At 34.1% G+C, this 12842-nt stretch overlaps 2 protein-coding genes across 3 annotated transcripts; one reads left to right on the forward strand and one right to left on the reverse strand.

Moving 5' to 3' along the window:
- Window positions 1–2686: 2686 nt before the first annotated feature.
- LOC136226907 (late embryogenesis abundant protein EMB564-like) lies at window positions 2687–3229 on the reverse strand. The gene has a single exon (XM_066015588.1). It carries the CDS (start codon window positions 3173–3175, stop codon window positions 2891–2893), a length of 285 nt encoding a protein of 94 aa, XP_065871660.1. The 5' UTR covers window positions 3176–3229; the 3' UTR covers window positions 2687–2890.
- A 3738-nt stretch (window positions 3230–6967) lies between these two features.
- Window positions 6968–11566, forward strand: LOC136226669 (phosphatidylinositol N-acetylglucosaminyltransferase subunit C). 2 transcript variants are annotated; one of them, XM_066015286.1, is made up of 5 exons: window positions 6968–7151; window positions 8178–8298; window positions 8424–8535; window positions 10118–10293; window positions 10463–11566. In XM_066015286.1, exon 5 carries the CDS (start codon window positions 10592–10594, stop codon window positions 11501–11503), a length of 912 nt encoding a protein of 303 aa, XP_065871358.1. In that variant the 5' UTR covers window positions 6968–7151; window positions 8178–8298; window positions 8424–8535; window positions 10118–10293; window positions 10463–10591; the 3' UTR covers window positions 11504–11566. The 2 variants fall into 2 exon arrangements, with proteins under 2 accessions (XP_065871358.1, XP_065871359.1); XM_066015287.1 differs by lacking the exon at window positions 8424–8535.
- Window positions 11567–12842: the final 1276 nt, after the last annotated feature.

The following is a 12842-nucleotide window of genomic DNA, read 5'->3' on the forward strand; positions in this document are numbered from 1 at the left end:
ACAATATGCACAAAAAAAACCTTTAAAAGAGACCGCTTGAAGGATGTCTAAGCATTCTCGAACCGATCAATCGAACCTATAAAAAAAGAGGGCAAGCCTTGGCGCAACGGTAAACGTTGTTGTCGTGTGACCAAGAGGTCACGGGTTCGAGTCTTAGGAGCGGCCTCTTGCCAAATAAATTGGCAGGGGAAGGCTTGCCCCTAGTACACCCTTGTGGTGGGACCCCTCCCCGGACCCTCGCTCAGCGGGGACGCGTAGTGCGACCGGACCGCCCAATCGAACCTATATAGAAAAAAAAATTACAATCAGAAAGGTAAACAAATGCAAAATGGCAATACATTTAACTACTTTTACACAGTATAATAGCAGTTTAATCTTACCTTACGAGTCTGGCTAACCAAAATATTAAACCCAGTGTTAATCATTAAAAGATTAATATATTGCAATACCCATATAACTGAATAAGAAGAAGATTATCCACAAAGATAAGTTTGTGAATTAATTAATTATTGACTCTGCAACCACATGATGATGGGAAACATTTCTCATCTACGAAGCTATGTTTGGAAATTAATTAGTTATTACAGGAAAAGATTTACCCACTAGTTCACGAAAGCATAACATCAAAAGCAAATTTAGTTTCGGCTAACTCATATCTTACTCGTATAGATATTTAATTCAGCATCCGACGCGTCATCTAAAATTTCCATAAATATTAATTGATGCTTGAATGAGAGTTCCATATAAGAGTTCAATTGTGACTATTAATTTGTGCATGAATTGATGTATGGAATTGTACTTACATAGAGGTTTAATTTGAATTAATGTGAGTGGTCAATATGGAAATGTAAGCTTAGCCTTAACCTGGAGTTACTTATGAAAAAAGAGAGCAGATGTTGGTGTAAGTAGAAAGTGGACCATGTGATGCATTACTTGGTGGAGGAAAAGAAGATAGTGAAGTTAAACACAATGATAACTAATTGAATTTTTTTTATCATACCATAAATAAATCCTACAAGATCTGTGTGTGAATCTAGCTATCTCATCCTCCATAAGAACGGACAATGAATGATCAGTTCAGCTTTAGCGGAGCAGCTAGAGCTATAGTAGCTTCGGTGTGGGAGTTATGGTATAATTTTGGTCTAAGCCCTATAGTACTGTATTGACGAGTATAAGACGTTACAGAGTTAGAGTAAGAGGCTACGAACCTATGGTATAGTCTAGCTAGATAATTAGTTCTGGTTTTCTAATTGAACTGGTACAGGTCCAGAACTATCTACCAAGGGTATCCAGGCCTAGTTAATGAATCATACCTTTATTGAGTCGGTCAAAAAATTAAGGCTTGTCGTACTAATCTTAATTTTTGGCTCTAGACCAAGCACTCGTTTGGATATATTCAATGTTCTTTACAACAGAAGTAACAACAGCCGGTGTCAGTTCGGCACAGGACAGACTCAACAGATACCTAAGTGAAGGAGAAGCAATTGTTGAGGGCAGCATATTCGATTAGTCTCGTGATGCAGATCGGTATTTTCCAATCTGCCACTAAGAAAGATATTGTCATGATAACTAAATTTACTTGTTAACTACTCGAGCTCTCTATGGTTTAGTAAAAGGGAGGGGAGCCCTTTTCAGGTATTCATTTCATTCATTATTCATATGAAGTAAAAAGTGTAAGACTAATCGGTGAGGTTGTAAAAGCTTTATATAAGAAATAACCCTGAATTCATGGAGCTTGGAAAAAAAAGAATTAGCATACAATTAAATTACATCTGCTATAATTAAATCAACTACATTAACCTAGAGGAACCATAACAGCCCAACATTGTTCACACCAGTTGTTTGCAGAACATCTATTTGAAATGAGGAATTCTATGTATTTCAAGGAATAACAAAAAGGAACCAGTTAATTGTACCATCAATTAATAATTTAACTCCACTGGTTTCATTAAAAGTATGATGAATATTCTGAATTAAACCATAATTTAACTCCACTGGTTTCATTAAAAGTATGATAAATATTCTGAATTAAACCATGAAACGATTGAATACTTTAGTTTAAGAACTAAATTCAAATTATCCACAAGACCCATTGCAATCTGAATACAAAGAACAAAATAATAAAAATTAGGATCCAACAAATTGAAAATTGTCAAATTTCGATATACCACATAGTTTATCGAACAGGATTTAGGGATTAGATTCGTATAAATAGAAATTATATAAGAATTTAGGGATTAGGTTCGTACCTTCGTTACACCGCATAATTTATCGAACATGAAGACACACGAAGGAAGAGAATAGCAGAGGTGAAGATGTAAGATGAGAGAATGAGCAGGTGGACGCAATCGACACGGTAATTCACACGAGCAAATATTCTAAATTCTATCCCAATTGGTTTCGTTGAGGAAGACCAACAAAAGAGAAAAAACGACAATGCTTTTATTTTTTAATTTAATATGTATCCTGTTTATATGTATTATTTGATACAAATAGATCGTTTATACTGGTTAGAAATACCAACTAGTTATCTTTCTGTTAGAACAGTATAAAAACTCCTCCAGCTCGGAAGCCATAGGAGATTGATTTTCACATAAAATTAAAATAATTTTTAAAAACATCATCAAACTTCAAAATTAATCCTCTATAACAGGCAATTTAGAATTTCTTTTTTGAAAGACTCATCTTACCCAAAATACTGAAACATACTATAAACTTAATTATTATTACTACTTACAACACTGCAAAGTTTCATTGGTACCTCCCTAAAAGGATAATAGGATACATTACATGTACGGCAGCTAAACCATATTAGCTAGATTAAACCTAATTATTGCCTTCCTAATTAATTACTACATCTAATTAAAGCTTAATATAATCTAATCACTAATTAACCCCGGTTTGTGAACTTAGACTCGTCGATCTCGACACCTTCTCTCTCCGCCCTTTCACCGCCGGACTCCTCATTGGTGCTCAGACCACCTTTCCTCCCCATCTCCTGATACCCCTCCGTCCCCAACTGCTCCTTCCTCACCTGCCCTCCGCGGCTCCTCCCTTCCGCAAGGTGCTCCTGGGCTTCAAGGCTCTTGCCTCCGGTGCCGCCAGGTATAACTGTCTCACCTTGCCTTGCCTTGGCATCAAGCTCCGCCCTTGATTGCTGTTGATTTGCGGACATTTTGTTGATTTTGATCTATGCCGTACGATTTTTAGATGATGATGATGGAGGAACTTGCGGTTGTAGAGAATCGGAATTTATAGAAGGGGAGAGGATGGATGGATGGATGGATGGATGTTCGATGATTTTGGGTTAGGACACGTGGTGGATGATGTGGCAAAATAGGAGACTACTTTATCTTACACGTAATTCATATTGGAGAAGAATGACACTAGGCGTTTTGGTCATTTGACACGGATGTGGTTAGGGGTTTTATCAGATGACACGTGTATTTCGTTACGTACTTGGAAAACGGTTGATTAAATGCTGCTGTTGTTTCCGGTTCATTGTATGCATGGTAAGTGTACTTTTAATGTCTGATTTCTAAAACCGGAAGTTAATCCGAAGGTTTAATACATATTTACAGGATAAATGATCATTTTCATATTATGGTCATTGAACTTCATTTTTTTCCGGTATGGTTACTGAATTTTATACTTTTTAACACCTGTGATCATTTAACGTCTCAAAACGACCATTAACGGTTAAAAAAAAATCCAAAGCGTTATTGATTTTTTAAGGAACTTTAATTCTTGAAATTTTTTGTTTTGAGGTCATTTAGGTATTGTTTGGTTAGTAGAGAGAAAATGAATTTTTAGGGAGAAAAAGCATCAAAAAAAATGTGATTTTTGAAAATAAAAAATGTGGTTTCATGGTAAAATGTCGTTCTGAACAACTTTAATTCTTGAATATTTTTATTTTTGAGATCGTTAACGGTCATTTTGAGAAGTTAGTTAAAATTGAGTGGTCTTTGGTGTTAAAAAGTGTAAAGTTCAGTGGCCATACCGGGAAGAAATGAAGTTGAGTGACCATAATGTGAAAATGTCAGTAGCCATGGATGTAATTTACCCCATATTTACACTCTTAAATTTGACAAGTTTTGTCTATTGGCACCCTAAACTTTTTAAATAACCTATCACATACTTATATTTGGTATTAAAAACCTATCACACACATAATTGGTTTTAAAAACTTATCACACACTTAAAGTTGACTCATTCGGATCTCTTACGCATAAAATCGTTGATTTGTCATATTTGGTAGACGATGTCGTTGTGTGCGCTATAGAAAAAAAATGTATTATTTTATTCTGTATGTTATCTCATATCACAAAGATGACAGATCAACAATTTTATGTATATGAGGTTTGAATAAGCCAACTTTAAATTTATGATAGGTTTTTAATGTTAATTATAGATGTATGATGAATTTTTAAAACCAACTATAAATGTGTGATATGGTATTTAAAAAGTTCATGATATCAATAGATAAAGCATATTAAATTTAAGGGTGTAAATATGCATTAAACTTTAATCCAAAACACCATAGTAATTTGTAGCTTAAGAATAGTTTGACTTTCTTATAAAGAATAGTTTGACTTTAATATTGTAAAAAAAATTTAATTTAAAATAATGATGTGGATTTTTTTTGTGTGAGGTGAGATAAGAAAAAGAAAAAAAAATTCAAAGTTGGAGATCACAACGTCTCCATTTCGATGTTCAAATTAGCAAAATGAAAATGGTATAATTAGGATATTTTAAAAGAATGTTACCTTTGTAATGTTTGTATAGGATAATAAGATTGATCTAAATTAGAGAGTTTACGTCTCAACTATTTAATGGAAGAGGGTTTCTATCAAATTCGAACGGTATTGTTGGCCGTAATTTAAAGTATTAGACCAAAGTTAAATGCAAGTGACTCTGGGATTTTTTTTATTGATCCATGTGGTACTAACGATAACTTCTTTAAAAGATGTTATCTCATTGGCCTACGTGTAATATGGTTATTATACATGATATCACATGTCTCCTCTATTCATTAGCTGTAAGCTAAAGTTTTTAATGTTAAAGATAATTATTGTTAATTATCTATTTACTTATCCTCAAGTATTAACAGATAACTATTAGACTTATTTAGAGTTACTATTAATAACTAGTGTTTATATTTGTTTATATTATGTATTATCAATCTTAATTAAACTCTAACTCATGTGTTCCACTATATATATAAAGTTGCGTGTTCAATGAGAGAAATTCATTAAACATTATATTTTTCTATCTATTTATATAGTATATTCAACATGGTATCAGAGCTACCGCTTCCGCTTCGTTTTCCTCGGTCGACCTAGTAGTCGCATCCTCCTCCTACAATCCGGCCTTCACAGGTGTCTGATCTATCGTCCCTCCGATCATTGATGTCTCTGGTTTTCTTCCTCCCCCATTCACATATATTATCGACTCAACATCTTCTCGGGATGGAGATTTACTTCTCCGTTCAACACTGACTCGCGTGCTGCACCATCGCCGACCATGGCAACAAGGACGGTTGCCCCTAAAAATTACTCTACTACCGCGACTGATAGTAACATTGTGGCTGCTGGAGCTCCTAGTCGGTCTGCCATGGTGTCTCGTCTTCTTCGTTTCTGTTTGCACACTAGAGGACTGGCTCGTGACTCGAATAAGAATCGTTTGATTATTTCTTCTTTAAATGTTCGTGAAGTCGGGATTAATCTTATCTTTACTAAGTCAATGTCGATGGATTTGAACCACGAGGCGCTGGCACTTCTGGTTATGCTTCCTTCGAGTGAATCAGAGTGTATGATACCATGCCATGCAATTAAATCAACTAATGGAGCTGACAGAAATCAAACTGTAGACCACTTGGTCAAACTAGTTCTTATACCATGTCATGGAACCAATTGAACTAAAAGTTCAAATTAATAGTTAAGACTCAATCATATATCTTATATCAATCTCTAACATTTAGGACTTTATTGATGTGGATAGAAAAGATATCCTCATTTGAGCTTTAGTCTACACCGTATCGAATCAAAACTTCGGTGGATGTACGAGATGAAAACATCTTTGCATTTTGTTGACTTTGTGTTGTTAGGATTGTGTTGGCGCGAGCTTTCTACTTCTTATGTCAAGTAGATAGGGTAAATGATGGAGACGCGGGGATAATACAATTTTCAGCATTTAATCGAGGGTTAGGGTTCCTACAATACAATTTATTTTTTTGCTCTTTTGGGGAAGAAGACGACCCAAACGCAAGGGCTGCTACGATTTTTTTTTGGGATAATGTGCAAACATACCCTAATATTTACAGGAATAATTTTACTTCTAACGTCTAAAATGATGCAATTTTACCCTTAACGTTGGTCACCAAGAACAATTTTACCCCTAACGTTGATAAGTTGGATCAATTTCATACATTATTGTAAAACACACGTATCTTACTCATTATGCACCAATTACATACCAATTCGTTCTAAAGAAAGATTTCATATTTTCTGTGATTTAATAATAGAATTGGAGATTAATATTTATTAATTCGGTAAAATATTTTGAATTTTTTTGTCCAACTCGTAAAAGAGATGGTATATTTTTTAATATTTTTTTAATTTTTTTTTCCACGTCTAATTAGATGTTTATGATATGTCACTAATGAGTGATAAAATGACTCACATGCGAAGTATAAATGACAAAATTTATGATCGAGAAATACAGTTTGATAAATTATTTTTAAAATTGATTCAATATGATAATGTTAAAAGTACTTTTAACTACCAACATAACTACCAACATTAGAGATAAAATTGTTCTTGAATAAAATTGTTCTGGCTGTTTTTTAGAAATTGGATTAAGGTTGCTCATGCGTATTTTGCACATTTTCCTTTTTCCAACCAAAACGACGTCGTTTTGGTTTATGGTTTATTTTAAAAAACAACAAAAACGCAGCGCACCATTTAATCCTCTTCTCTCGCGTTCCTTCCTTCGTCGATCTCGCAAAGCATCGCCTCCTCCTCTGCAGCAAACGCACGCGGCACCATCTCCTCCTCCATCCAGCAGCGACGGCACCATCTCCTCCTCCATCCAGCAGCGTCGACGACGCCTCCTCTCCTCTCCGGGTAGCCGGCGGCCACCATCTCCAACAGGTTAGTTTAACTTATTTTTGTCCTTTAACTTAAATTTTAGGTTAAATTAAATGTTAGGTTCAATTAATTTTAGGTTAATGGATATTGTGAATTAGTTAGTTTGTTCTTAATTGTTAGTTAGTTTGATAGTTTGTTCTTAATTGTTATCTTTAATTTTAGGTTAATGGATATCGATTGATAGATTGTTCTTAATTTTAGGTTATCCTTAATTTTGGGTTAATGGATTGAATTTGTTGAATTGATTTGGCATTATTAGTTGAATTGATTTGGAGGAACCTTTTTATCAACTTAGAAACGCATTAATTTGAATCCAGGTTGCTGTATTTAACCAAGGAACAGTTTGATTCTAACTTCAGTAGGCAGTGACATTTTATGGTGAACTTCTGAATAAATGTTTAACCCCTTGTTTGAAACCTTCACTTAAATGGATTTTGAAGGAATTCAATTCAGTTGAATTCTATTTTAATAAATTTATTGTTTGGGAAGAAATAAAAATGAAAGGATTCTTTTAATAAATTTCTTGTTTGGAAGGAAATGAAAATGAAAGAGTTCAATCATTTTATTTATAAAGCAAGCGAATTTGATAGAATTGTAAATCGTATAGAAAGCAATTGAATTCATTTCTTTCAAGTGATTTCATTTGAAGCCATGCCAAGGAAATCAGTTTTTGCCTTTGAGTTTCAGTTGAATTTTTCTGGCCTTGGATATATCCTTACCTTTTTTACTTTTGTTGAGATAACTATGATGCATATGTGATAAATTGGGAATCTTATGATGGTGGAACGAGACTCAATGGGGTTTTCTCTGTGAAATTTTTCAAGTGCTAGTTTTAGTTTTTTGTTTCACAGGAATGTTACTATGTCATTGTTTAATAGCATATTAACATGATTGTGCAGGCTGGTTGAGGTGTGAACTTAGCTTAGCCTGTTCGCTATTTCCTATCTGCATCTTCTCCTCCTCAATCTTATCAATGAATACATTTCAAATGTCTTTTTGTGTCACCAATTTTCACGAACTTGTTTTCAGGTCATTCCAATTGTCAATCATGCTACAATGATGGGCTTTGTTGTTCAGAATCTAATGGAGCCACAAGCTCCTGGTTCAGATCACCTATTGATAGTCGCAAAACTCCTGATAATTCCATAAGGTAATATTCTATTTTCAAAATTTCTTGTTACTAATAGAAAGTCATGAGCATTTTCGAATAGCAATTATGTACTAAAGTATATCTTTTTTAATTAATGTTATTTTGTCTAAAAAATTTTTACATAGAGTTTTGCCCCCCCTCCCTCAAATCCTGGATCCGCCACTGTCTTCCTCTGTCATCGAACCCAATAATTTGTTTCCACGCCTTCTCGGACTTTGAGACCCTCTTTTCCTGAAGGTAATTTTGAGGTTCTCTGGTTCAATTGGAGCTTACTTTTAAGGTTTTGAGTTGGCGTTTTGCTTCTTTTTTTTTTCGCAATTACTAATTGTTCTGAGGTTTGATAATGGAGCATAATTTATCTGCTGAGTCGCATTTAAGATGACATATTCGAGGTTCCGTTAGCCTGCTATACATAGGTTGTGGCTATGGGTAATCCGTAATCAATAAGGGCATAAATTGTAAGATTGGGTATACGATTTGATTTTCTTTTTGTGAACATTCCTAGTTTATTTCAGTTGGATGTATGGCTATTACTTTAGTATCAGATTGGGATTCCAACTTTATGTTTGGATGGTCATTTTCAGAATCTAAGATGTTTGGGAATTTGTGATACTATCTGATTTTGAGTTCTTAGATTGTTGTTTTCTCTTGCTGCTTCTATCAACATAATTCACATCGCCTTTACACTCTTGTCTCTTGGTAGGTATTGCTAGGCCTAGGCATGACTGCCAGCCATCTTCACTTTATGTTCGGAGATAATTTTTTGTTAAAATACAGTGAAAGGAGAGGAAATTGTTGCCCCTAAGAGTTGTTTTCATGTGATAAAACTTCGATATGAAAGTAGAAATGCTAGTTACATTTAAGGTGAATTCGAGTCCATGGTGAGCATAAAGTGACATATCACGAAATTTACTATAATTTTTAAGCTGGATGCTTCCAAAGAAGTTTCCCGTCTTTATGAAATGTATGGTTAAATCTGGGCTCTATTTTGGCCTTTGAGATGTGGATGAGTAGGTGGCCTGTGAAGTTCTGAATTTTCAATATGGAGCACCCCCATATTTGAACTTTTGAAATGTTGATCAGTAGGTAGCCTGTGAACTTTAGAGATGTTGATGTGTAGCCTCTGAACTTTTGAATTTCCATATGATGTTAACTATATGGAGCACCCCTGTCAGTGTATCCTAGATCCGTCACTGATTACTCCCTTTCTCCTGCAGACTTAATGGTGCTATATGCAGAGTTTACACGACTTTGCTTACAATAATTCATGGTGCTATATGCAAAGTATTTTGATAATCATATCATTGGCTAACCTTATTAGCATCTTATTAAAGTAGAGATCAACGATTAAGATTAAGACATGGTAATTGACAAATTAAGGACTAAAAAATCAACAGTATATGGACCAAAAATTGAACAGATTATTCTTCAACCTGGACAGCTGTAAGCCAATTGACAGATTAAGAACTAATAAATTGAATTCATGCTTCCATTGATGTTAATCTACATGTACCCTTCTTATAGTCAATCACCTATTTCCAATTTACAAACCATCAGACCCTGAAATCTCACTAATTTTATTGGCAGATCAAATTTTGCTATAAATCAAATTCTAATTCTGGATTTCTTTGTGATTCCTTTGGTTTTTGGAAAAATACAATTTCTGAGTTAAGGATTTTTGGTTTCTTAAGCATCAATGCAAGAAGAAAATTGGAGAGAAGCAAAAGAGTTTACATCAATTACAATTTGGAGAATCAATTTGCAGTTAGGATTGCTAAAAAATACAGGTCTAATTGGGCCCTCTGCATTTATTTGACAGGTGATTATGAAATGGAGAGGGCAGATGGCATGTTATTCGACAACTAGTTCGCTTGAAAAGACTGTAGCAGAGTCGTTAAACTTGTAAATAGAGCAGTCATCTATGTTGTTTTTCAACTTGTGGTTGAGCATCAAATTTAACAGGGACCTAGATCTTTGCTGATAGAACTAACAGAGGTTTGTTTCTCCTCTTTACCCTGCTGCATACATGTCTCATTAACTTTATCTTAATGGTTTCCCATTTCATTTTCGGGGATGTGGACAGGGATCCCATGTAGACCGGGGAACGAGGTATTCCCCATCCTGCTCCATTTGCAACCCTATAATATTTTATTGCTTGATGCAGGTTTTTGGCAGTACCAAAATTGCCTGATAGATTTGAAGCCTCCAAGAAGAGGAAGATTTGGAATTTTACTATGCCTATTATCTTGAAATGTGATAATTAGCTTGCACCAGAATAGAGTGGTTGAATTGAATGGCAATGGATATCAACAACGAGAGCTCGTTTCCTCAGTCAAAATGGAGAAAAGTGGCGTATGGAGGGATGCAGCCTGGATTTGATGACAATCACACAGATGATTCATTTCTTGAAGATATGGTTATGAATGCTAACGTCGTTAAACGGGACCTATTGAAGGTGATGCAGGACTCAGTTTCCATCTCACAATATCTATGCATTGTTGTACTTGTTGGCTTGGTTTGGTCTTACACTTTGCAATCTATCCTTAACGAGAATTCCCTTCTTCTTCTCGACGCCAGCCTTCTTGGATCAGGTTTCCTTGTTTTAATTTTAACCAAGGAAATGCTTTCTCTTACTCTTCTTATCCGTTACGTTCTCAATATCTCGTTTTTCATAACCGGATTATACGTTTTAGCTCCTATATATCATACTCTCACAAGGTCAATAAGTTCAGATTCTATATGGGCAGTTACTGTTTCACTAATACTCCTTCATCTCTTTCTTCACGACTATTCAGGATCAACGATAAGAGCACCTGATGCCCTAAAAGACCCAATCTTGACAAGCTGTGTCTCTCTAAATGCCTCGGTTGTTGCCTCTGTTTTCATCGCATCCCGCCTTCCGTCGAGGCTCCACGTCTTTGCTGTAATGTTGTTTTCATTGCAAGTCTTTCTTTTTGCTCCATTTATCACTTTCTGCATCAAAAAATACTCCTTCAAGTTGCATCTTTTATTTTCTACTGTGTTGATGGTTGTTACTTTGGCCTTTGTTTACATGTTGCATAGCTTGCTTTTTGTGTTGTTGTTAGGTTTGTTGGTTTTTGTAAATGTGGTTTGTCCTTATTGGCTGATTAAAATTCAGGAATACAAGTTTGAGATAAATGGTCCTTGGGATGAGGCTAAACTTTGTTTTGATATAACAGATTGAGATTCCTTTTATGATGTATGAATCCAAGGAAACATAGATTTATTAGTGGAAATTTTGTGTTGATTTCTTTTCTTTATATTTTAGGCATTATAGCCATTTGGATCCCTAAACTAAAGCTTCAAAATCAATTAGGACCCTAAACTATTAAAATCATCAATTAGATCCCTGAACTAAGCAAAAATCATCAATTGAGTCCCTATCATATCCTAAAATTTGAAAATGTGACTATTTGATATAGACTGTAATAATATCTGTGTTGATTCAAAATGAGTTTGAGAAAGAATGTATGAAATTGTTCAACCGAATGATTTTCGATGAGGTCTCAATTGAAGATTTTTGTTTAGAATGAAGACTCAATTGATGATTTTTAGGTAGTTTAGGGATCTGATTGATGATTTTGATAGTTTAGGGTTCTAATTGACTTTGAAGCCATAGTTTAGGGACCTAAGTAGGTGTTATGCCTTATATTTTATATTGCACCATATATAATTCAATTGTGAAACTTTATTATGATAAAACAGCACTTGTGGTTTTGATGTTAGCAAATTAGAATTCTTTTTCTGGGTATTCTATTTTATTTTTGTCCATTTATTCTTTTTTCTGGGCTTAAAAACTTCACAAACCACATACTATTCTTTTTGTCTGGTATTTTGTGAAGTTTTTAAACGATTTGGAGTAATAAAAAAAAGCTGACTTTGTAAATTAACAAATACATAAAGTTTGACTTTGCAAATTAATAATATCATAAAAAAAATTGACTCACAAATTCTGTAGAGTTCTACATATCCAATTTCTCCTTTATTTGTAAAATATTTTAGAGACTCGTTAGTTAGGATTGAATTACTAGATAAATGAGAGTATGACATGTGGATTAACTCTAAATTGAACAAGGACTTATTGAGAGTATGACATGTGGATTAACTCTAAATTGAACAAGGACTTATTGAAAATACAGACAACTGTATGGATCAAAATGTTGATTTGTCATATTTATGTAAACAAAACTTAGAAATGGAGTGTTATTTTCCTCGTTAATAATAGGCATTAGGCAATAAATTCACATTCACTACACCAGTTTTCCAGCTATTGAGGCCTATCTTTTAAGGATCTGGGTCTCATCATACACACGTATATATTTATATTACAATATATATACATTTACTTTTATATATACAATTTTGCATTTATGAATATTAAAACATATTTATTACATTTTATAGCTACATTTTTAAATTTGATGTCCAAAAACAAAATTTATTTCTTAATAAATAAAACTACTATAAGATAAATTGGATTAAATTTTGAAATAAATTCTTAAGGTTCAGCTGAATCCAATTAG

Source organism: Euphorbia lathyris, chromosome 4, assembly GCF_963576675.1.
Source record: "Euphorbia lathyris chromosome 4, ddEupLath1.1, whole genome shotgun sequence".
NCBI classification, from domain to species: Eukaryota; Viridiplantae; Streptophyta; class Magnoliopsida; order Malpighiales; family Euphorbiaceae; genus Euphorbia; species Euphorbia lathyris.